The 27,176-nt window shown below is 32.9% G+C and overlaps 1 protein-coding gene across 1 annotated transcript in view; it reads left to right on the plus strand.

Moving 5' to 3' along the window:
- Positions 1–26,838, plus strand: part of LOC119604199 (probable WRKY transcription factor protein 1) — a 43,258-nt gene extending 16,420 nt beyond the window's left edge. The window contains 3 exon segments of the mRNA XM_037956675.1: positions 10,834–12,175; positions 21,433–21,982; positions 26,413–26,838. Coding sequence (XP_037812603.1) covers positions 10,834–12,175; positions 21,433–21,599 — 1,509 coding nt within the window. The 3' untranslated portion in view covers positions 21,600–21,982; positions 26,413–26,838.
- The last annotated feature ends 338 nt before the right edge of the window (positions 26,839–27,176 follow it).

The raw sequence follows: 27,176 nt of genomic DNA on the forward strand, positions 1-27,176 counted from the left end.
TGTATTCTAGGAAATTTAAAAACAAGCACATACAGTTGGTCATATTAAAAAAATAAGTAGAATTAAATGTAAAACGACAGATGTATTGTCCTTACCCAACAAAATCTTCGGTTGCAATTCTACAAGTAACATGTTTCGTAATGCATTGTTTTATAAGCAAAGTGTAAAAGTGTAGAATCTAAAAAATCAAAATGAAGAAGTAAGAGTCTTAGATTCGGCTATACCGAATCTAATATACCCACTATCAAACAGTATGCTGGAAAAGGAATACTCTCCTATAAACGTCAGGGTGATATTACTCATCAAATTTACTGAAGAGTAGCTTATATGAGAAGAAGAAGAATTATTGACCGTTTTTTCATAAAATTTTTCATAATTTTTTTTAGACCGATTTTGGTTCATATAAAACATGTTTACCTCAAATATAAGTTTCCAACACTTTCCGCATGAAATTCGGTAGGAAGATTTTCGTTTCTATAAAAGATTCTTAGGTTTTGTCTCGTAAGAAACTTACTTATGTCAAATTTCATCTCTATACTGGTACTTTTAAGCCAGTAATTAAAGTAATTATCTGGAGGGGGCCTTATATGGGAGGTAGAGTCAATTATGGACCGATCCACATAAAATTTAGTGGAGAGAGATTTTGACTCGCATGAAACTTGTATGTGCACAATTTCATCGCTACATTCGTATTTTTAAGCCAATAATAAGCGTTAAAGTCATTTTTTGAAGGAGACCTTATATGGGGAGTAGGGTCAATTATGGACCGATCATCATAAAATTTGATAGACAGATTTTAGCTCGTCAAGGACTTATGTTAAATTTCATTGGTATACTCGTATTTTTAGCTAATGAGCGTTAAAATAATTTTTTGAAGGGGACCTTATTTGGGGTTATGGTTAATTATGGACCGATCATCATAAAATTTGATAGACAGATTTTGGCTTGCATGGAACTTAGTGTGTCGAATTTCATCGCTATACTCGTATATTTAAGCCAGTAATGAGCGTTAAAGTAATTCTATGAAGGTACCTTTTATGGGCGTAGGGTCAATTATAGACCGATCCACATAAAATTTGGCAGAGAGATTTTGGCTCGTCATGGTATACTCGTATTTTTAAGTATATAAGTATTTTAAAGTAAATTTCTGAAGGGGACCTTATATTGGGGGGGTAGGGTCAATTATGGACCGATCCATATAAAATTTGATAGACAGATTTTATGTGTGTAGAACTTCATCGCTATACTCATATTTTAAGCCAGTAATGAGCGTTAAAGTAATTCTTTGAAGGGACCTTTTATGGGGGTAAGGTCAATTATGGACCGATCCACATAAGATATAGTAGAGATATTTTTGCTCATATGATACTTATGTGTGTCGAATTTCGTAGCTATATTCTTAGTTTTAAGCCAGTGCATTATAGTGATTTTCTGAAGGGGATCTTATATGGGGGGTAGGGTCAATTAAGGACCGATAATCATAAAATTTGGTTGGGAGATTTTGGCTCATATGAAACCTATTTATATCGAATTTCACTGCTATACTTGTACTTTTAAAACAGATATGCCCGTTAAAGCTATTTTTCAGGGGTCCACTTGTATGGGAACTATCCGAAAACGTGGACCGATATTGAACATTTTCAATATTAAACAAACCTTATCTATAGAGAATATTTGTGGAAAATTTCAACCCTCTAGCTCGTTCCATTCGAACTCTGTCGTGCTATCAACAGACAGACGGACAGACGGACGGACGGACATGGCTAAATCGTCTTAGAATATAAATACTTTTGTGGATCTATGACCAATACTTCAATGTTTGCAAACAGACGAGTTGACAAGTTCAGGTTTTGAACCTCATGGAGCTACCAGTGACTATATTTTCTCTTAACTTTACATTTTAAAAGGATGTAATTATTAGAGTACTAAAGAGTAATGCAGACCGTATGTAGTAGTCATTGTTAAGTATGATGTTCTGTATGTAAAAGTCATAGCCAAGTTTTTGCCGGGTTGTTATAGAAAAACTGAGAATTTAAACATTCTAAAAAGCTTTATATTTTTCAATTTATTTAGTTTCCAGATTTTCATAAAATCTTCAACGTTTATTAATTAAACTTTTACTTTTAAACATTGTCTTTCACTATAAAATATATTATCGTTGCATAAAATGCAGAAAGTTTTGTTATATCAAATCATTTTCTTTCAATATTCCATGATAAACAATTTAACAAATATATGTGATTTCCAGACATGAATATCTATAACGGACTGTTTATTTGAAGAGATTTTAATATTCACAAATTTATTTATTTTAAAGCCAATATTGATTGGGTCATACATTATATAGTACTGGCCACAAATTACTATCAGATATATTAAATGCATTGAATAATTATTTAACTTCGAAATCTAAGTTTGGTGAAACAAATTAGAGTTTTTACTTTGAAAATGCAGTCTTCATATTCCCTTCAAATAATAGTTATAGCCTTTAAAGTTGTAGCTTACGATTTGCATATGTATTTAGCTGTATGTACACATGTATATAATAAATTTTAATATTTTCCTTGCTATCTACTTTTATTTAATGTTAATTAAGCATCTTATTTATTTTTTCAACTTTTTATATTAATTTTTATTTTTCATTCCATATTCTTTCTTTAAAATAAAAATAACATGAAAAATATTTGTATACTGTATATTCATATAAATTCTTTTTCCTTCTTCTTTATACTTTCTAACGGAATTTTAAACCCTTTCCACAAATTATGCTTTCAAGGAATACGTAGAAACTATTCATATGCTCATAATAAAGTCTATAGCCCCAAGGAACCAATTAAGTTGCGGTTAAACTTAAACTTAAAATGTTTCCAAACAATGTAAATTTTATATGAAACAGTATTGCACAAAAACTTTAATATGAACTAACACTTAAGGATACAAATAATAATAATATAAGGATATTTGACAAAAACTTAACCATACATACGCATATACACACACATACACACGCACTATTAAATACTTAAACTAAGTATGTATGAGTGAGTAATAGAAAAGTTTCTCCTTAAAAAATTGTGTTGCAAAAAGTATGAAAAAAGTAATAAAAAATATTTAATAATGTCGGAGTTAGTTTAATGGAATATATTTTTGTTGGGGTAATGAAATCAAGACATTGTGGTGGAGCTGCTAATGTCATTTATTGAAGTATGTATGTTGATGTGAATACCCTACAGCACTATAGAGGGAAGGGTATTATGCATTCGTTTTGTTGTTTATTATACTCAAGAATAACACTGGTCTGCAATGACATCCTCCTTTGCATTTATACCCATGATGTCAGAATTCTTGGTAATTCGCTATATTTCTTATGCCTTATGTAACCGAACTTTGGTACTTTGTCACACAGACGCAAAGAACTCATTATTTCCCTGGTCCATGTACAAGCACTTTGTGCGAGTACTTGAGCAATCTTTTCACTGACCATTGCTGATCCGTTGCTGAACTTCCAATGGTCTCTGTTGATTTGGCAACATCATCTACAGACGTAATCGGTAGACCGAAATTCTAATCCCTCAAAGAAGCCAAAAACAAGTTCTTATTCACAAAGAACACACTGTGGTAAGTCTGGTATAAACAGGGTAAACCCTGAACATACCCTGACAAGGAAGCAAACTACAATGGTATCACTTGTATAAGACACCAACATCCACCACCATTCCACCCATCACACTTCTCATTTATCAGACACATTCATTGAGAGTACATCTGACACATTTATTCTAGCAAGGCCTGTATCTTATTCATATGATACCAACCCATTCCCAATGTCCGACATAACCCCACTGATGGGTATCTGTTATCATTTTCACAATAAAGATTTCACGGAACATCAGTATTTAAACCAACATTCTCTTCCTGTAATTTTGGGTTGAAACCACAGCCACTAAGGGCTCCCGAAGCGACCCCTCCGATAACCGGGATTAGATATGAAACAATTTCGACCACAGTTGAATTATTCCCAAAAAAGGCCGTGAATTAGGCTCGGGGAGGATTGGTTTTGTAATTACACAAAGAAATTCAGTACTTGGTCAATTATAATTACATGTAATGTGTAATTTAGAAATAACCGATTACATTTACTTGTAATTGTAAATGAAGTTTTGCCAATTACAATTACTTGTAATGTGCAATCGACCAACTATAATTACCTGCAATTGTAATTAAAGTTTTAGAAATTACAATTACTTGTAATTGTAATTAAATTTTACCAATTTCAATTACTTGTAATTACAAAATTATAAAAAAATCACAAATACTTCATTAATTTCAATGACTTCATTTACAATTACAAATACTTGTAATTGCAATTAAAGTTTACCAATTTTAATTACTTGTAATTACAGAATAAGGAAAAAATCAAAAATACTTCATTAACTTCAATAACTTCATTCACAATTACGAATAATTGTAATTAATTCAGTAATTGTAATTGAAAATGTAAATGCAGACACCACCAGTTTATAGTCCTGGCATACTAGTGGTAATGGTAGCACCTCTTTTAGCCCGAAATTGCAATCGCATCAAGACGGAGGAAGTCGTAATACACTTTCTATGAGAATTGGTTGACCTAGCGTTAAACGCAGTTATACTTTATTACTTTTAGATCCACAAAATTATATATATTTTTTGTCATTATTAGCTACTATATGATCTATTCTTGTCTGTCCGTCCTGCTGTCTGTCTTTCTATTGAAATCACGATAATACCGAAATGGGACAATATTAGACCCCGATTTCACCTAAACCCCTTACAAATTGTCTTCTGTAATACGCTTAAAACAGCCATAAATATTATGTTGAAAAAATCGTGAATTAAATTTTTGCATAAAGTAGTTTTATGTCCCACAAGTATGGTTAAAATCTATTTCACCCTAGGCTCTTTATAAGATTCTCTTCAGAAAATTACTTAAATCTATTTTAATGTAATTACCATACATCACTGAAAACACAAGCAAAATCTGACAGATTCATTTCTAACTTATTTTTATTCTACTCCAATGTGCAATTTAAAGTACTTTATTTTGGATCCCTGATAAGTACTTTAACTGGATTTACATATGTACTCATTATAAATATTTAATGCAGAAAATTTTACAAATATTAACATTTCCAATTTAAACTTTCGTAAAAAAAAAACACGTTAACCCAGATTTTCATATTAACTGATTTACTTTTGTCATGCTGAATTGTAGGCGTAAATAAATTAAAAAATTGCAAATTGAAGTAGAATAAAACAAGTAAGAGTGCTATATTCGGCTATGCCGAATCTAATATACCCACCATCAAATCGTATGCCGTAAAATTAATACTCTCCTATAAACATCAGGGTGATATTACTCATCAAATTTACTGAAGAGAGAGGTAGGGTGAATTATTGTTCGTTTTTATAACATTTTTCATAATTTTTTTAGACCGATTTTGGTTCATATAAACATGTCTACATCGAATATCAGTTCCCGATACTTTCCGGTGGGAAAATTTACGTTCCTATAAAAGTTTCTTAGGTTTTGGCTCGTAAGAAACTTACTTATGCCAAATTTCATCTCTACACTCGTACTTTTAAGACAGTAATAAGCGTTAAAGTATTTATCTGGAGGGGTCCTTATATGGGGGTAGAGTCATTTATGGACCGATACACATAAAATTTGCTAGAGAAGATTTGGCTCGTAAGAGACTTACTTATGTCAAATTTTATTGTCTTACTCGTATTTTATAAAAAGTAATGAGCGTTAAGGTCGTTTTTTGAAGGGCACATTATATGGGGGGTAGAGTCAATTATGGACCGATCCATATAAAATTTAGTAGAGAGGTTTTGGGTCGTTAGAGATTTACTTATGTCAAATTTCATTGCTATACTCGTATTTTTAAGACAGTAATGAGCGTTAAAGTCATTTTTTGAAGGGGACCTTATATGGGGGGTAGGGTAAATTATGTACCGATCCGTATAAAATTTGGTAGAAAGATTTTGACTCGCATGAAACTTATATTTGTCGAATTTCATTGTTATATTTTTATTTTTAAGCCAGTAATGAGCGTTATAGTGATTTTCCGTAGGGGACCTTATAGGGGGGTAGGGTCAATTATGGACCGATCCTCATAAATTTGGTAGGGAGATTTTAGATTATATGAAACTTATTTGTGTCGAATTTCATTGCTATACTCGTACTTTTAAAACAGATATGACCGTTAAAGATGTTTTTCGGGGGCCCCTTGTATGGGGGATATCCGAAAACGTTTACTGATATTGCCCATTTTCAATGCCAAACAAACCTTACATATAGAGAATATTTGTGGAAATTTTCAACCCTCTAGCTCATTTCGTTCGCTTTCAACAGACAGACGAACGGACATGGCTAGATCGTCTTAGAATTTAATAAGGACCCAGAATATATATACTTTTATGGGTGTGTGACCAATATTTCGTTATGTTACAAACGGAATGACAAAATCAAATACCCCCATCTTTTTTGATGATAGGTATAAAAAAGAATAATATTATTTTTGTTCATAAGATTCAGCTTAAGGGTTTTAATTCATGAAAAATATTATTTTATAAATATAATGAAGATGACTACTAAATTTTCTTAAATATTGACAAGCTATTATTTTACATACTTACATATGTACTTTAATCATTTTCTGATTAATAATAATAATTTGTCTATGTTGAGAAGAAAATGTGTTAAAATATACATACATATGCATGTATTTAATATGTTTGCCAAAGGCTTTTAGGCATTATTTATCGAAATAATTTAATTAAATGAAAATCAAAATTATATAAACATAGATAAATAAATAGAAGGAAAAAATAATTAAACATCATTCCCAAATATAGCCATTTCTTGGTCGAAGGTCTTAAATTGCTACAAGTTTTAAAAGCCGTAAGAATTTATCTAACAATTTACTTATGCATATCTAACTATCTTTAATCCTTAGGGGAAAGGATATAAACTCATATAGACAGACTCATACGATGATTACACTAACATAAATGTATATTAGTTTTTGCAAATGTATTTTATGTTTACTTTTGTGGTCTTCTATAACCTTAAAGTTTATTTCTGGGGCTTTTCTATGGTTATATAAAATTATGATGGGTTTTTTTTGCTTCAGCTCTCTTTTTGTTTTTGGGGTTAAAATATACATAATTTAAGGTTATGAAAGGGATATAGTCATAGCAAAAGGATTAATACTTATAGTCTCGTATTTAACATGAATAATAAGAAAACAAAATGAAAATGTCTTATAAGCCTAAGTTATCTTATTCTCCATAAATATTGTCATGTGAATATGACGTTAAAAAAGCATTTGCAAAAAGTTAAATGAAACATGAAACTACCGAAAAATATACCCACCATCAAAAGATATTGACATTCCGTTTGTAACTCTACGGTCTCTTGTGCGCTGCTTTACATGGAAAAGCACCGCGGTAAAATCCTTATATGGTGATCTATTGTCCAATGTTCAGAATTTTCCAATCATTATTCAGATCATTGTGAGTGATGTTATATCCAGAAAAATATCGCTTCCAAGATATTTTGATATAATTTCGACGAAAGCCTGCCCCTGACAAAGAATGTTTTCAGAGTTTTACTGTTCTCTTTACATTCTCTTAGTCGGAATCGGTCCGTAAACCTGTGTGTTCACTTAGAATACGTAAAATCATATTAACCAAGGACTTGCTTATTCTGAGGAGGCTTCTCGTTCTGTCTCATTTCGCATTCTGTGTTTGGTTGAGAAGTAGAAGTGCTTTACGAGAATACCTGCCATGTTGGCCTTATTTGACGGTAGTACTTTTATAAACACAGGGTGAGCTTATTAGAAGACTCACCACCGTCGCTTTTAGTCAACTTACATTCCGGTTCTGCCTACCCATCACTTCCGCTTACAACTACACAGATGGTATGACATCTATTGATTCGACAACAGCTCCTAGAGACTTAAAATAAGACGAGGACTTGTACTTACTCACAGAGAAGACACTGTGCTAAATCTGGTATGAACAGAGTAATACCTGAACAAACCCTGTCAAGGCACACTTCTCATTTCGAATCACACTCATTGAGAAAAACATCCTACATAATCACTCTAGGTATACGGTGAAGGGTGAGGTCCGCGTTTCATATACAATTGACAGCAACTTATTTCCAACGCTTAGTCCCACAATCACTCCTCTGTGGGGTATCTCTGGTTTACGGCAACAGCACCGAACTTATCCCGAATTATGGACTTTACCATGTATCAGTCTTTTATCCAACATTCGCTTCCAGCGAATTAAGGTTTAAACTACTGCTACCACGTCCGATAACCGGGACAAGACAAAGTTCGAAACTCTGCCCTGTGGGCTACCGCTTCTCGTGGTACCAGTTTATCTGCTTTCCTGGTACGACCCTATGTCAAATGATTCCAAGGAAAGACTAAAAATACATTTGACCATCACCAGTTTAGAGTCCCGGCAGACTAGAGGTATTGGTAGCATCTATTTTCTCCCGGATTGCAATAACACCAAGATGAGGGAAGATCATCAATGTAACATAGTGTGTGTCTGATGAAGTAAAATACGTGTTCTCGGGCGAGACCCTGTATGAAAGTTCTAAGGTTCCTAGATTATAGCTATCAGAGTGTTGACTGTCGTATCGCTGTAATGGAGATTTAGTTGGATGACCTCAATCATGGTCAGCCATTAAACTGTCTTCTTTATTTTTGACTCTGGCCGATAAGGGAAAAATTTCGTACAATGATTTATATACAAAACAAAAAAAAAGAAGTGGACTTTATACTGGAGCTACGATCACGGGCCTATCCGGAAAAGTTTCGTAGAGTGATTCATATGTACACAAAACATATTTGTGTCGAATTTTATCAAGATATCTTTATTTGATAATGAAATATGTATGTGCGTTTAAATGATATTTTGAAGTGGACCTTATATAGGAGCTATTACCAAATATGGACCGATCCAGAAAAAATTTGGTATAATGATTTATATGCTCACAAAACATATTCAAGTCGTATTTTATGCCGATAGCTTTATTATTTAATAGCGTTTAAGTGATTTTCGTAAGTGGACCTTATATGGAAGCCTATCCGGAAAAAATCTCGTAGTGTGATTATTATAAAGACAAAATATTTGACAATATGGGAGCTATGACCAATAATGGACCGATTCGGGAAAAAATTGGTAGAATGATTTACATATATGTACACAAAACGTATTCAAGTCGAACTTTATCCCTATAGCTTTAGAATTCAATGAAATATATGCTTTTATGTGATTTTCGGAAGTGGACCGTATATGTGAGCCGTATATCACCAATTATGGGCCTATCCAGAAAAAATTTCATAGAATGAATCATATTTAGACAAAACATATTTGTGTCGAATTTTATCCAGATAGCTTTATTTGACAATGAAATATGTGCTTTTAAGTGATTTTCGGAAGTGGACCTTATATAGGAACTATGACCAATAATGGACCGATCCGTAAAAAATTTGGTAGAATGATTTGTATGTACACAAAACATATTCAACTCGAATTTTATCACTTTTAGCTATATATGTATATCAATGAAATATGTGCGTTTAGGTGATTTTCAGAAGTGGGCATTATATGGGAGTTATGACCAATGTGGACCGACTGAGATCTACGTTGATAGTACGATTTTTCATATTATATTTACATGTACAAAATTTTGTGTTGATACCGATATATTTGAGGGAGTTATTAATGATAAACTAATTTCCGGCAAATATATACCTTTCTATGAGGGCTAAGGGAAATATTGGATAGATTGTAAATATTTTGAACAAAATTGATCACTACCTGGAAAAAATAATGTGTAACAAAATTCATCGAAATATCATTGGTAGTTTCTGAGACAACTTCTTAAGAATTATGAAAAAAACGAATTTTTTTTTTCGAAGTAGTCTGAAATTTTTACTAATAACTTTTTACGTTGTGAAAAGATTTTGCTGATTTTCAATACAAAACTGCTTAGTATAACAGTAAATATTCTGGGTGAATTTAGTTTATATCCTTTGCTTAGTTTTAACGTGAGCGTGTTTTACACAGACAGACAGATGGACATAGCTAAATCGACTCAGAATTTCATAAAGACCCAGAATACCTATATATACTTTGTTGGGTCTTAGATGAATATTTTTTGATGTTACATACGCAACGACAAACTTATATATACCCTCTATCACTACTGATAGTGGTGGAGGGTATGAAAACATAAGTCCATCTTTGGTGGCGCCTTCCTTTGGTATCCGACTTTTAAATAACATTACAATACATTTTGTGTGACTAAATCACGAAGTCTTTTAAATTTTTTATGGAATTTTTGAGATCCATATCACAAATTTTTTTCTTTTAAATAATTTTAGCTTAGATCAAAATTTTAATCGCTTTCACAATCTGAGGATACTCCACGGGATACACCAGTATACATAGTGCCCAAAAACATTATATTTCCCACACCTTGCTTGACACTATTTATTTTAATTACATAATAAATGCGGTGTTTTATTTTAATTGTAAAATATTTTTCTTTATAAATTAAACTATGTATTTCTAAATATATTTAATGTTTTGAACTATATACCCATAAAATATACATAAATTTCTAATTAAATACTTTTGTTCTCTATTCATTTTTTTTATTTCATTTTCATATTTCGCACGTTTTTGCGACACGTCATAAACGACAAATCGTTGCCCCAAAACAAAAACAATAACAACAAAAAAATCATTAAAATCAACAAACAGAAACAAATTTTTTCACCTTGGGACTATAATAAACCAAACACAGATAAAATAAACAACAATGGCAGCAACAACAACAACAATAATAATGACAACAATAATAATAATGAAAGTACTGAAGACATAATAGATACAGATGATCAAGATGATGCCTTCCATCGTTGGTTGACATCCACAGAGACAAATAATAAAAATAATTTCACTCTAAATGATGCAATCAGCGGAAGAGATGATGCTGGTGGTTTTGCTTCAGCTGCTGGTGGTGGTGGTAGTGGTTTATTGGATGCCAGCAATAGTGATTATAATGCGGAAGATAGAAATTATGAAAATTTTGACTTGGAAACAGAAACAGGACTTTCAACAGCAATCACTAAAACAAAGGCAACATCAAGACCCTTAACAACAATAGGAGCGGCAGCAGTAACAACGACAACAACAATTAATGCATTTGACATGACCGGAGGAGAAGTTGGAAGAGAACGACCAGTAGCAATTTATGATGATAATGGCGATATGTATGAAAATAGTCAAAAACCAAAATATGAACAAAATTTTAGTGATAATAATAGTTACAACAGCAACAGTAATGGAATTATTAATAGCAATGGCTACAGCAACAACAACAATATTTCACCATTCAGCAGTAATCCATATCAAAACTATAATAGAAATAATAATAACATGGACAGGCCAACCAGTAGCAGCAGCGGCAACAGCATGGGAATCAGTTCGACAACTAGCAATGAAGATAATGGTGTTGCTAGTGTTGTAAATATTGATATAATGTTAACAGCATCATCTGCTGATTCACAGCAGCAACAACAAGAACAACCACAGGAAACGAATATTGAAACCACCAACCAACACAGGCAGCTGCAGCAGGATTTTAAACATGAAAAACAAATTGCTAAAACACAACTAAAATTCATGCAACCACCAACTTTAATTTCCAATACAAATGATGTTGATAATAACAATCCTTTATACTCAATAATAAATGACAATACCAAAAACTATAACAAGAGTAGCAGCAGCAGCGGCAATAGCAACCAAACTATTACCAACATTGTTGTTGGTGATGGTCTAAATTTAAAAGAGCGACAAACAGCTCAACAAAAAAATGTGGGTGTCAACTTGTCAAGTGGCGATAGTAGCAGCAACAGCAGCAATAGCGCCGCTACCACCCATAGTTTATCAAGTAGTAGCGATAGCTTTAGCTTTAACCATATATCGGCGGTGGTGTCACAAACAAATGCAACATCAGCGACAACAGTGGGAGCATCAGCTGCAACACCGCCTCCACTCAGCACAACATTGAGTCCGGAACGACAATGCAATGTTATGGGTAAGAGTTATTGTGTTAAGTGTTTAAAATAAATAAATTTTATTTAAATATAAACTTGGAATTAAGTTAAAAATTTTACATCAGATAACTATGACAATTTTTAGAATTAAACTTTCTCATATTGGTCAAACCCTTTCATAGATTAGCGATTCCTTGGATGTGAATTTTGAGTATTTTTTGGTTAATTTAGGAGATCTAGTTATATTGGCCCTTCTGTCGGTTGAATAGATATTACGTCACAAGAATTAGATTACAGATCAGGTTTCATGGATCGCTGGAATAGGGAGAATACTCGAAAACCAATTGACCGTTTAGCATGATGTAGTAAATCTTGTAAATCTCCATGAGAACTCCCCGGCACTTTTATTATATTTGATAGATCAAGATCATGATTTGTTTCCCACCTTTTTCTTTTTTTTATTTTTCTTTAAGTAGACTAGTAAGAAATCAGTCTAAATAGGTTCTGTGACAGTAAACTATGATCCAGTGAACAATATAAGTTATAAACTTTTACATAAGTTTTTTTTCAAGAATAGAAGAAACAGCCTCTAATTCATTCGACTCTTAATATTATGATTCCATGAAAGATACCAATTCCAAAACTGCACCATCCAACCGAGCTACCAGAAATTCTGGAATTATATATATCTTCTGGTAAAAAGTTCCGATTTGGTTTTTGTCGGGTTGACCAAGATGGTTTTTCATGACCCATAATAATCATTCGTGAAAGGTGGATTTCATGAGATCACTTATCATTAGAAGAATTTCATCTGTGACAAGAAGCTCAGAAAAGGTTTCATAAGAGAGAAGATATGAAACCTCATTGCGGCCTCCCCTGAGACGAGATATATTGATGAACTTCCTGCACCTTGACATTTGTGCAATTCAGAAGTATAAGAATTAACGATTGTTAAGGTTTCTCGCTTGACCGAAGTTCTGCTTATACAGAACCCAGTTTCACGCAGGACAGTGTCCTATTTAGATTAGAGGTAGTGAGGATTCTTCGGCGATTATGTGGTGACTTTGATAGAAACCCAAATCGCGAAAAAAACATCTTGGTTAAATGCCTCATATACATTGGCTAATGAAATATCACGGGCTAATAAAATGTCTGCGAACTTTCGCCAAATCAAAGATGGCTTCGGTGGATGAATAAGTTTAATAGACTGAAGTATGATAGAGACCATAGTATGGTTGCATACCTTCAGTGGTATTTCAGAGGTATTTGCCTGCGTTATTTTTCTAAATTTCTGCAGAAATGCGGAATTGTACTTATACCCACCATCAAAAGTGGGGGGTGTATTAATTTTGTCATTCCATTTGTAACACATCGAAATATTGCTATAATTTGTATATGTGTATATTCTAAAATGATCTAGCCATGTCCGTCAATGTCTTTCTGTTGAAAACACGATAGAATCCAAACGGGACCATATAGAGAGCTGAAATTTTGCATAGACATACTATGTACTTGATGCAGGTTGTTTGGTATTGAAAATCACCTCTTCAGAAAATTACTATAATGGGGATAACTGGCTTAATAAAGCATGTATAGCAATGAAATTCGACATAATGAAGTTTTATTGGAACCAAAATGTTTTTGTCAAATTTTATGCGGATCGGTCCATAATTGACCCTACACCATATAAGGCTCCCCTCTGTATATGTTTTATCGGAACTAAATACACTCTGTCAAATTTTATAAGGGTCGGTTTATAATTGACCCCCATATAAGGTCCCCTTCAGAAAATGACTATAACGCTCATAACTTGCTTCAAAATGCCAGTTTAGCAACGAAGGATCGGTTAATAATTGACCCCATAAAGGTTAGGTTAAGATGATAGCAGGATGTATACTACATCGAATCCGAAGAAATACACCTAGGCCACTATCGGGCTTGTTATGTGCTCCTTTTCATGAAAAAAAAAAAAACATTTCACTGATTGAATTATTTTTCAGTGTTCAGAAACTCGTAATTCCTAAGAATCTGCCAATTGTTATTTCCGGAATAACATCACTTCCAAGATACTTGGATCTAACTAATGCCTGACAGTGGCAAAGAAGTGCTCCAGAGTTTCACTGTCCTCTCCACATGCTCTACATTCGTCTGAATCCGCATGTCCAATTTTACATAGATGTGCTCGTAATCCTGTGTGTCCACTCAGAATACGAACAATCATACTAACTTCAGACGCATTTTGAAGAGATTTTTTGTCTTGCTCTCATCAGGATCACCCCATAGGATCTTTGAGGTTCTACCTACTGTTTCATTATTTCAAGGGGTCTTATGGGATTCTCTCACCCATATTTTTAGTTCAGCTTTTGTTGCGTCGAATGGTTTTGCGTTTGTCAGGTTAACTGCCTCGAGCTCCCTTCGCTTTATAGCTATTACATTCGGCCTTTCGTTGCCGACTACTTCCAAGTGGGCTGGTAGCCATATGATGTAAACCTTACCTTTGGAAGAGTATTCAGTTAAAGCTGACTCTATATAAGGTCTATTTCAAAAAATTAGAAAAGATATTCGCCATAAACAAGTTTAATCTGAACTAAAATCTCTCTCAAATTTTATAAGAATTGGTCTATAATTGGCCCTATATGTGCTCCTCTTCAGAAATTAATTTTAATTCTCAAAACCAGGCTTAAAATACATATACAGCGATGAAATTCGACATGAACAAGTTTTATTGGGACTAAAATCACTTAGTCCTCCTCAGAAAATGGCTTTAACATAGTTAAAACTGGCTTAAGGAACATGGATCGCAATACAATCCAATATAACAAGTTTTATTGAAACCAAAGTATTTGTAAAATCTTGTGAGGATTAGTCAATGTATTATGATAACATACTACTATTGCGTCTGACTTTGAACAAAATGCATCTATTAGATTGAGAATTAAAAGGCTGTCAATTCGCCTTTCAAAAGCAACACTATACAACCTGATCAATTTCATGTTTCTAGTTTCACTATTATAGAAAACTCAAAAAAGTCCTTTTGTATAATGAAAAACTACAGGATATTCACGCTTAATTTCATGTCTCTTGGTTCAATATTTTAGAAAATTTAAAATGTATATTCTGAAGAACGTCCCCTTTAATAGATATAAACAAGCAAACTAACTACAAGAACAAAATTTACCATATGATGCTGTGTCCCATTGTTGTTTTTTTTATGGAGTTTTTAGAGGTGGTCTCGTATTTTTGCTCATAACTCCATTATTTATGGCTGATTTTAAATAAAGGACTTCTCATAAGCTCTTTTGATAGAATTATTGAAGATTTGGATTCCAAAGATAACTGGGGTCTTCAGAAAATTCATTTCAACAGACAGACGGACGGACAGACAGATGGACGGACAGACGGACATAGCTTAATCGACTCCGCTATCAGTAATGGCTCGAAATACATGCTATAAAGGATCTCATGAAGGTAAAGGGTACAATTAAAAAAAAAAAACTTTGAACCTGAGCTGACATACTTTACATTTCATTGGGGGAAGTTTTAAACGATTTAAATTAAACTTTGACATCTAAAGAAGTAGATTTTAAATTTTAAATTTATTTGCTTTCAAGTGCAGCAACTGTTTATAGTTTCTAAGCAAATATAATAATCATAACAAATTTTAAAGTTTAATTGAGCGATCTATCATCTAAACTTAATATTTTTGACGTTTCTAACACTTTAATCCTTACAAATACATACATACAAATATTCTTAAAATACATTTTCTAAAACGTGTGTTGGTGTATTAATAGAAAAATACGTTAAAATAAAACCTGATTATGGCCTAAAAGCACACACAGTATTATATTTAAGTCCTTAAATATAAGTAAAATACATAAAAGTAAACGATGCCTTTAAGGTATAAGGAGCTCTTTGCACCCTCGCACAACAAACACAAATTGTTTTTATTTGTTTTCCAAACCAACAATTAAGTCAACAGCATTCATACAGCCAGTCAAGTCAGTTAGTTAGTCAGTCCGTCAGTCAGTCATATAGTCAAATCGTCAGCAATAATCAGCAGCCAAAGAATAGCAAGAGTTGTTTATTGTTTTTAAACCTTTTTAAATTACGAATAAAACAAAACGTAACGAAACGAACAAACGAAAAAAAAGGGAAATGACTGACTCGATGGAACAATGTATGCTAATTTTGTAACGTGTTTGAAATGTTAAATAATTTTAATAAAACGGAAAATACAAAAAAATATAGAAAAAACAAATAGAAATTTACAGTATGTTAAGTCCGATTATATGACACTCTACGCTCATATGAAGTAAATCTTTTTTCATCGGACCTATGAACAATCTAAAAATAATAAAGAATACCAAATATAGATCAATTCTAACAAAATTTTAAAGTTTTTCTAACAACAGCACCAATACATAATACCCATCTATAATGGTGTAGGGTATAAACACTCGTAGTGAAAACAAACTTTTGTGAAGAGCTTGCAGTTAGGTAGCAGAAGGCTTACTGACGACTGTCGAACTGAGTTTATTTACATTTCTGTTGTGTTTTACTGTGTCGTGTTTTATTTGTTCTATTAACCCAAAAAAAAAAACAACAAAAACAAAAAAAAGAGTTGAATTTTACGCCAAAAGTTTTTCCTTGAGTGTTGAGTGTGTTGACGTTGGTTAGTATGTAAGTAAATGCGATCTCATTTTAACCAAGTACATACTTTTCCGCACTCACACACACACTCTTAAGTAAATATGTTGATGCAAAAAGTCAACATACATAAATATTTAAAAATTCAGTCAAACTGAATACCCTATGGAATAATATTCCAACAGTTCCTCATAGAAGATTTCGTTAGGCACTCAATTTTTCCACAAACTTTTAATCATGTATTTAAATTAATGAGAACCTATCCTAGCTCTAGGATACGAACATTACTAGGCTATAAATACAAACATAAAAAGATTTCCAAGAAAAAATTTTTCAACAAATAATGAAAAACTGGTAAATTTTCCCATTGAAATTTGGTATCTCTAAATTCTTTTTTAAATCAGAAATGAGTTAAATAGAAGTTGAATAAAAATTGTATGTATTGTTTTTGTGTTTTTGTTTGTTTGTTTAAAATGTTATTTTTTTTTCTTTCAACAAAAACTTAAATAATGAAAGTTATTTCATACGTTTTCATTTAATTTAATTCTAAATGAAATAATAATTTAAAATTAAGAATCTTATAAAACTGCCATATAAAGTAAATTTCGAAATATTGTCCTCTATGCGAGTTATGAGAAACCGATAGAAATGTACTGAAAGTTATACTATCCGTTGTCAAAAGTGAACTCACCACAATTGGTAACATTTTGACAACGCATCAAATATGATTGAAATTTTAAATAATATTTATTTTTATAATATTTATTGATGAGTATAAACATTGCAACCTGTACCTTACACAGGTTTAATCGAATAAAAAATGCTGGACGTATGAGTTATATGAGATAATAATATCACGTTAACACGTCTAGATGAAAAAAGCATACATCCCTAACTACTAACTAACTAACTAACTAACTACTAACTACTAACTAACTAACTAACTAACTAACTAACTAACTAACTAACTAACTAACTAACTAACTAACTAACTACTAACTAACTAACTACTAACTAACTAACTAACTAACTAACTAACTAACTAACTAACTAACTAACTAACTAACTAACTAACTAACTACTAACTAACTAACTAACTAACCTAACTAACTAACTAACTAACTAACTAACTAACTAACTAACTAACTAACTAACTAACTAACTAACTAACTACTAACTAACTAACTAACTAACTAACTAACTAACTAACTAACTAACTAACTAACTAACTAACTAACTAACTAACTACTAACTAACTAACTAACTAACTAACTAAACTAACTAACTACTAACTAACTAACTAACTAACTAACTAACTAACTAACTAACTAACTAACTAACTAACTAACTAACTAACTAACTAACTAACTAACTAACTAACTAACTAACTAACTAACTAACTAACTAACTAACTAACTAACTAACTAACTAACTAACTAACTAACTAACTAACTAACTAACTAACTAACTAACTAACTAACTACTAACTAACTAACTAACTAACTAACTAACTAACTAACTAACTAACTAACTAACTAACTAACTAACTAACTAACTAACTAACTAACTAACTAACTAACTAACTAACTAACTAACTAACTACTAACTAACTAACTAACTAACTAACTAACTAACTACTAACTAACTAACTAACTAACTAACTAACTAACTAACTAACTAACTAACTACTAACTAACTAACTAACTAACTAACTAACTAACTAACTAACTAACTAACTAACTAACTAACTAACTAACTAACTAACTAACTAACTAACTAACTAACTAACTAACTAACTAACTAACTAACTAACTAACTAACTAACTAACTAACTAACTAACTAACTAACTAACTAACTAACTAACTAACTAACTAACTAACTAACTAACTAACTAACTAACTAACTAACTAACTAACTAACTAACTAACTAACTAACTAACTAACTAACTAACTAACTAACTAACTAACTAACTAACTAACTAACTAACTAACTAACTAACTAACTACTAACTAACTAACTAACTAACTAACTAACTAACTAACTAACTAACTAACTAACTAACTAACTAACTAACTAACTAACTAACTAACTAACTAACTACTAACTAACTAACTAACTAACTAACTAACTAACTACTAACTACTAACTAACTAACTAACTAACTAACTAACTAACTAACTAACTAACTAACTAACTACTAACTAACTAACTAACTAACTAACTAACTAACTAACTAACTAACTAACTAACTAACTAACTAACTAACTAACTAACTAACTAACTAACTAACTAACTAACTAACTAACTAACTAACTAACTAACTAACTAACTAACTAACTACTAACTAACTAACTAACTAACTAACTAACTAACTAACTAACTAACTAACTACTACTAACTAACTAACTAACTAACTAACTAACTAACTAACTAACTAACTAACTAACTAACTAACTAACTACTAACTAACTAACTAACTACCTAACTAACTAACTAACTAACTAACTAACATAACTAACTAACTAACTAACTAACTAACTAACTACTACTAACTAACTAACTAACTAACTAACTAACTAACTAACTACTACTAACTAACTAACTAACTACTAACTAACTAAACTAACTACTAACTAACTAACTAACTAACTAACTAACTAACTAACTAACTAACTAACTAACTAACTACTAACTAACTAACTAACTAACTAACTACTAACTAACTAACTAACTACTAACTACTAACTAACTAACTAACTAACTAACTAACTAACTAACTAACTAACTAACTAACTAACTAACTAACTAACTAACTAACTACTAACTAACCTAACTAACTACTACTAACTAACTAACTAACTAACTAACTAACTAACTAACTAACTAACTAACTAACTAACTAACTAACTAACTAACTAACTAACTAACTAACTAACTAACTAACTAACTAACTAACTAACTAACTAACTAACTAATTAACTTACAAAATTAGCATCCAGGTTATCATATCATATTTTTGGAAATAGCTATCAAAATTCCTTTAGACAATTTTTGGTAGGACCATTAGGTAAAAAGTTACACTCATATGTAAAAAAAACCTATATGACCAAAATGTCCAACTCTGACCCGCACTAACTTTGCCAGTTCTTGACTGATACAGCTGAAAATTTATTACCTTGGTGCAAATCCGAAAATATCGATTTTAAAAGTTGGGTCTCTTGACACGAAATTGCCCATATGTTTATATGTTGTGACCCGAATGATGGCGAACTGTTCTTAGTCAGGTTGAAGTCAGGGAAAAACCTGATGGAATATAATCTTATCCGGTAAAGCAATTGATTAGTGGCTCGAAATGATCTTAACCAATTCTTAAACTTTAAATGAGTAAAAATCTCACATTTCTTAGTATACATATATTAAGGTTGTGATTGTGATATAATGTGGCAAGTGGGTCATTTTCGACAAGAAGAACTCTCGCTGTGTAATGAACCAAGAGTATTATATAAAAGTTGTTCTGGAAAACATTGTGTTCATTAGTACAAATAGGTTACTTAAGATGAATAGATGAAACCTAATATATCGACCTTGATTAAGATGACGTTAAAGTGACAAAACACTATAAACGCCTAATACCTTTTCAAATATGATGCTGTCTAATAATATTTAAGAATTATTGAATATATTTTACCAGTAAAATGGCTATACTTCGTTTCATAATACTATATACCTAAATCTTTTTGTCAATAAAATGACAACCCTTCTTATGTCACACCCTCAATGTGTAGGGTATTAAGGGAAAGTGAGAAAAACAAAGCTAAGAAAATGTACAAATTATGTAGGTCTATTGTCAAGTATAAAAATTTTGAAATATTTGCCAGAGTGATGATGTATCACCTAGATTTTCTAGTATTTTGCTTTGCCTTAAGCTTTCCGTTCGTCAACAAATGCTGAAGCGTAAGGAAATGGAAATGTCATGTAATGCTGATGATGAAAACGGAGTGAAGGAATTTATTCCTTGTGCATACATTAATTTTCTCGTTTTTTCGCATTACACGAGACAAGAGAATATACTTTGAAAAAAGGGTTCAATGATTGTATTTGTTTACTTTTTCTTCTCAGTTTTTTTTTGCGTTCTTGTTGCAAAGAACTGATGTGGAAAGTGATATAAGCAACAGTGGGATAAGAGGTGTTTGATTGGCTTTACTACAATTTCAATTTGCATACAATCCATTAGTGGAGAATGGAAATTAAGTTTGATAAGTTCTTATCTCCATTTTTACAGAATTGCTTTCAACAGAGTTGTTAAGACAATTAAAGTTTGACTTTGGCTGTTTCCAATCAATTTAACCTGGTATGTTATATTGAAAATCACTTGGCCTGACCACTGTTGTTGGCATAAATCCTGTATTTAAGAAAGAAAGAAATAAAAAGCCTTTAGATAAAGTGTTTAAGCATTAATGCTTCAAAATACTTTAGGCCTTTTCATTGATTACAAACATCATGACTCCATCTTCTCCAATAGCATTATTGTTTATGGAAATTCTTTTTTGTCTTCTTTTGTTTGCTTTAAATTTGCACAATTTTTTCAACATTTTAAATCAATATATATATGAATTTATGTTTGTATTTTGTTCTTTTTGTTTCAGGTACACTTTACAAAATAGGCGATATTTTACCACAGGATACTGGTAATTGTTTGCAATGTATTTGCATTGATGGCTCAACATCGGATGACACACCGCGCGTAACCTGTAGTCCTCATAATTGTCCGCCATTAGTATTGCCAGATTTGTTTGATGCTACGGGTTACTAAACTGCACAAATACCACATCAATAAACGCTGAAAACCAAAAAAAAGAAAAAAAACAATAAACAAAACTCATACATATGCATGTCTACAAAACAACAACCACAAGATATTTTCACTCAATATTTCGTGACTTTAGTCCAGAATGTCGTTCATTGACCAACTTCAAACACATACACATCAACATCAGCTGCATCAGTTTTTGTACAGTTTTAAATGTTGTCCCAGCCAATAATCGTTAACAAACTCTATTTGCAATATATTTCGATTGCAACAAAAAAAAGAAATACAGCAATAACAACACAAAATTCGAATCCACAACAATAGCAACCAATTGTACTAGGGGCGGACCCCCCTGAACAATCCATATACAACAATCGCATTCGAAGGTATAGTAGAAAATTTCCAATATAAAATTTTAAATGTTCATGAATGCATTTTATTACTTTCAAAGAAATATGCACATAAAATATTTTAAAAATGCAAAATAATGTTGAATTTATGATTTATTGAATATTTTGTATTTACTTGTTTGTTTGCTGTGGGTTGGTATTCTTTCAATAAGTTTTAGGAAACTATGTACATATTTTGGCACATACAACGACTGTTTAAAGAGCAAATGAAATATTTCAGAAATGTTTATGCTTTACTTTTGTTTTTAAAATTCTAATGCTGTTAGGATATTACAATTACAGTGGTGCTCAAATGCTGAAATTAGATATATTCAAGCTGCTCATATAATAAATTATATGAGCATCTTAGAGTTCCGAGAAAAATACACGAAGAGAATATTTTCGGTAATCTATAAACAATTTATTCCTAGACTAACAGGATATTTGTTTAGTAAATAGAAAGGAGTACGATTGGACTGAAGTTGAATGCTTCTCTCGACACTTGAAAATTGTTTCTAGTTCACCGTACATCGCACTCATGAAAAGGTATATTGTTATTAGGTTTTGGTCATTGTCGCTTCATCTTCAGTCAGTTTACTGCCCCATCCTTTCATGTAAACAGTGGACTTGCTCTTCTTTGCCAGTCCCAGCTTAGCGCCTCCCCAGGGAGGAGGGATACTTTCCACCAAGTTCTTTAGGGTGCTCACACATTGGTGAGATGCCAACCTCAACCACATCACGCCCATTCGGAACTCGCAGCTCACGCTCTCTATTGGTTGTTGGCCCTTTGAAGCGATTGCGTGGTCCACCAGATAATGTTCACCAGATCTTCTACTTTACTCTGTTGGTCTATTGGAATTTTGCCTGTCGGATTACCGGCATCGTAAACTGCATAACAGAGATCGTACCGGTGTCTTCTTTTGGCAATTTTGGCGTAAGATGGCGGCTCTTTTCCTTTTCCTCCGTCTAGCTTCTCCTTCCTCGTTTTTCGGTTCTTCTTTTGAGATTCCCTTACCTTTGAGGTTGATTTCGCCGACGTGCACGTCTTCGGGATATCTATCTTGGCGTTGTCACCCTTACTCTCAGGATTCTGACTTGAGATTCCTTTGAGTGAAGTATGGCTTGGCTTCGACTGTGTATTAGAAGACGGGGAGCTCTTTTTCTTCTTAGGTTTATTCTCAGTTGTGAACTCTTCGGGAGACCTGATCCTCTTTGCCTGAGATCTTGTGAGAGAGTCCGATTTTTCCTTAGGAGTATCGTTGGATTGACTAACTATGATTTCCTGAAGCATCTTTTTCAACTTCCTCCTCTGTGCTCCAGATAGTCTTTTCTTAGTAATAGATAGTTTAGCTATGCTATCACTCACCTGTTTCACCATTTGCCCTACTTCATCCTTTTTTGGATTTGCTATAATGGTGTTGTTATTATCTTCTGAGGATTCAGAGTCGGAACCCTCACCTATATTTAAAGGCTGAGGTAGGTTAGAGCTCTCTCCGAGTACATACTTCTCTTTCACCCCTATGTTTTTGCTAATGGCATGCTGTACACTTGACGCATTGTCCGCCACGGAGGCCAAGGTACCCACCTCCGTAGTAGTATTTTGCTCACGATTGCAGGATGACGACGATTCAAACTAAAACTGTGAAAGGACATATGGTCCATCACCACCCCCTATCCGCCACCCGGGGACGCGCTCGGTAGAAAAACGTTATAATGCTTAATAGAGGGTTACGGCCTTATTATATTCTCGGTCTTCACAGACTGTAACTAGCTAATTTGGAATCGCACATTACTGGCCACTGTAAATTTGGTAAGCATGCTAGCCGAATTGGTCTTTGCCGTACAATGACTTAAAACCTATCACTTTACATTAGGCAAAATTATGAGTGGGGCTGCACCATATGTCTATATTTCTTCCTAAGATAGTCCCATATAAAGGTCAACCTGCTGGACGCCAACTAAATTACTGGACTCTAAATATTTGATACATTCCAAAACTTTGGAATGTTCTGGACAATAAGGCGGAAATTTAAAATTGAAGAAATTTATATAAATGATATAAAATTCTGGAAAGATTAGCTTATGAATGATCAGGCGTCAAGTGGTATGCGATCTGGTTTAGGCTGCCTATCAGTGTTTATTGTTCAGCCAAATGTAGTGCTTGATGAAGGCGTTGAGGTGGTCCAACCTTTTGCAAGTAAGTTCGGTCATGTCATCAGAAAATCATTGTTCTACGAATTGCGAAACAATGACATAGAGGATAACAAATTGAGTCCTTCTCTACAAGACAGCTTCAACAAATTTCATACAGGGTAATCGAAGTCTTCTAGTATAGATAACAAACCTTTAATTACTTTTAGCAGAGTTCTTAGTGTTCACATATCTGATATTGAGGTGACCTTTTTTTTCCAGTTTAACAGAAAAACAGTTGCGCTTGAAAATCCGAGTCCCCTCACATATATTAAATTCTTGGTTATCATGTTTAAAGATGCACGGCATTATTGATCCATACACACACATACCTGTTAGGAATTTTATTCTTGTCTGGCTATAAATATTCGGTGATTTTCGTTTGAAATTCTGTAATACCATAGCGAATTTAATTGTATTACGTTCTAAGAAAGAAATGTCTCTCAGCTCCCTCTACTCTCTCTACCCTCTTTCAAGCCATTCGTAAATAGAGACAGGCTACCTTTTAGTCTCGTACTATCCGACATTATGGCTGTACATCTGGCGTGTTGGTCTTACAGAGGAAGCTTATTAAATGGCACACCACGACCTCTTTGAGCTTCTTATGTAGTCCTGCCGGGCCATGTACAAGAAGTTTGCTCAAGTACTCGAGCTATGTAATCTTTGAACATTGCTGATCCCTTGCTTAACTTCCGAGATGCAAAATAATCATTTCCGTTTACAACCACGCAGTTGGGCTGGCCTCTGTTGATTCAGAACAGCACCTAGAGACCTAATCGGTGGACTGAAATACGAAGACATAAAATAAGCCGATAGATTGTTCTTACTTACAGCGAACGTACTGTAGACGGATCATACCTGTAGCAGATACCTCATTTATCGGACACATTAATTGAGAAATACATCCAACATACTCACTCTAGGTATACGGATGGTAAGGCCCGCATACTCTACATCTACACTTGAGACGGGGTACCAAGCGACCCTAAATTCTTCTACCGGCTGTGCCGGTCCTTTGCTGAAGTACTCGAGCTATATAATCTCTTGCCATAGTAGCCCCGTTGCGGAATGACATGACATGGGATCAATCCGAATGCAAACTTCGACAAGGAAAAATCAATCACTGGTCTAAAGTCAATAAAAGGGGAGACAACCACAACATCAGGTGAAATCAATCTTGCGGTATACCGGAAGATGTCCACCTTTATAATGTCATGAACGATTGAATTATTTAAAATGCAATCCCCATCAACTAATGACCTATTCCAGTGCATTTCCTAACCTTTTACCACACTACTGAGATGGCTCTGTTGGTTCGGCAGAGACGTATTTGGTAGTAAGAAATACCCAGCAAATAAATCAGGATCCCTCTGTATGTCAGATAATGTGACAAAGAACTAAATCAGTACTAGTCTCCTGTCGAGCAGAGGAGACTTACCTGATCGTTTCCCAACTTACATCAGTTCCATTCTCAGACCATAAAGAACAATCTACGGAATGACAGGCAACTACCAAGTGTCAACCTGAAAATACCCTGAACCTATACTGACGTCCTACTACGCGAAGAGTAAGAGATACTCAACGGGTTCAGGAATCAAGCATAAGTATCTCTGTCACATCTGTTGAGATGACAACAGCGACGGAGAGAGAATCCAGACATATATGGCATTGGATATATCAGTTCTTAGCCAACATTCTCTCCCCACGAATTTGGGTTTAAACCACAGCCACTACGTGAATCCCGAAGGAACTTTAACCAACTGAGTACCCAGGACAAGTCCTGCGGGCAACTGGCCACCCGTAGTGCCAGATTATATGTTGCTCTGGTTCGACTCCAATGAAAGGCCGAGGATACATTTGATCATCACCACTTTATAGTCCCGACAGACTAACAACGCCAAGATTGAGATTTCACCAAGGTAACAGCCCCCGTGGGGAGATGGAAGTTAATACAATCTATCGTCTTAGTGTTTCGAATGCATCTCCAAGCCTCTGTGAAATTGTTTTGTTCTTTATACTGCCACCGCTAGTCAACAGTTTTGTATTTCTGAGAATCCAGTTCCACTAGCAGACAGTTTATAGGTTTTTGACAAACCAAACTCTAGATCAGTCAGTCTAAATTTCCGTAATTGTTTTATCAAGCGCACAAACAAATAACTCGCACATAAATACATACAAACATATTCATTTTCATTGATTTCCTGCTATAATTTATGTATTTTCTTAATTTCTTTTAGGCATTATCCTTGTCAAACTGTTATTGTGGAGTGTATGCTTTAATAAAAAAAAACATCTTATTAATGATAATAATTAATAATAGATGTCAAACTTGTCCACTTGAGAGTTTCTTGAACAAGAAGCAAAAAAAATGTATTATCAAATTACAGCTCAAAAAACAAACGAGAAGAAACCCCTTGTTAAACATATATTTACAGACACAAAAAAACCTCCTACTATTTCCTCGTCCATATTATAATACATTTTTACAAAAAAAAAAAAATTAAATAAAATATAAATAATAATAAAAAAATATAAATAAAAAATTGCCAGTTTCTTAATGTCGAAAGGAATTTTAAAACAATCAATAAAAAATATTTCACAATGATTTCCTTATAAATTCGTTAAACTTCACTTTCTTTCGACAGACGGCAACGGCAAGGCTATAAGTAACGTGACTAAAGAGAGAGTTGTGCAATACTTTAAGGAAGTCATTATATTTAAAGTGTGTTTTTTGATAATTATCTATCCACAAGTATTTTTTTGTGTAATGAGAGAACAGGTTTTTTCCAAGAATTAATAATTAATTGTAAGGAAATTAATTAAATTTGAAAAATAGATAGATTTTTATTATTTCGTATGAAATAAAGCTTAATTAAATTTAAATTAAAACATTTAATATGAATAACAAAATATTTAGTAGATTATTTAAACCAGAAACATATGCATGTTATTTCTGCATAACTTCCAGAGAAGTGGAAATGGATGTGTTTCTTTTTAATTC

The sequence above is a fragment of the Lucilia sericata genome, unplaced genomic scaffold (assembly GCF_015586225.1).
Source record: "Lucilia sericata isolate MDLA Ls3-8-SP2 unplaced genomic scaffold, ASM1558622v1 Contig000369F_arrow, whole genome shotgun sequence".
NCBI lineage: Eukaryota > Metazoa > Arthropoda > Insecta > Diptera > Calliphoridae > Lucilia > Lucilia sericata.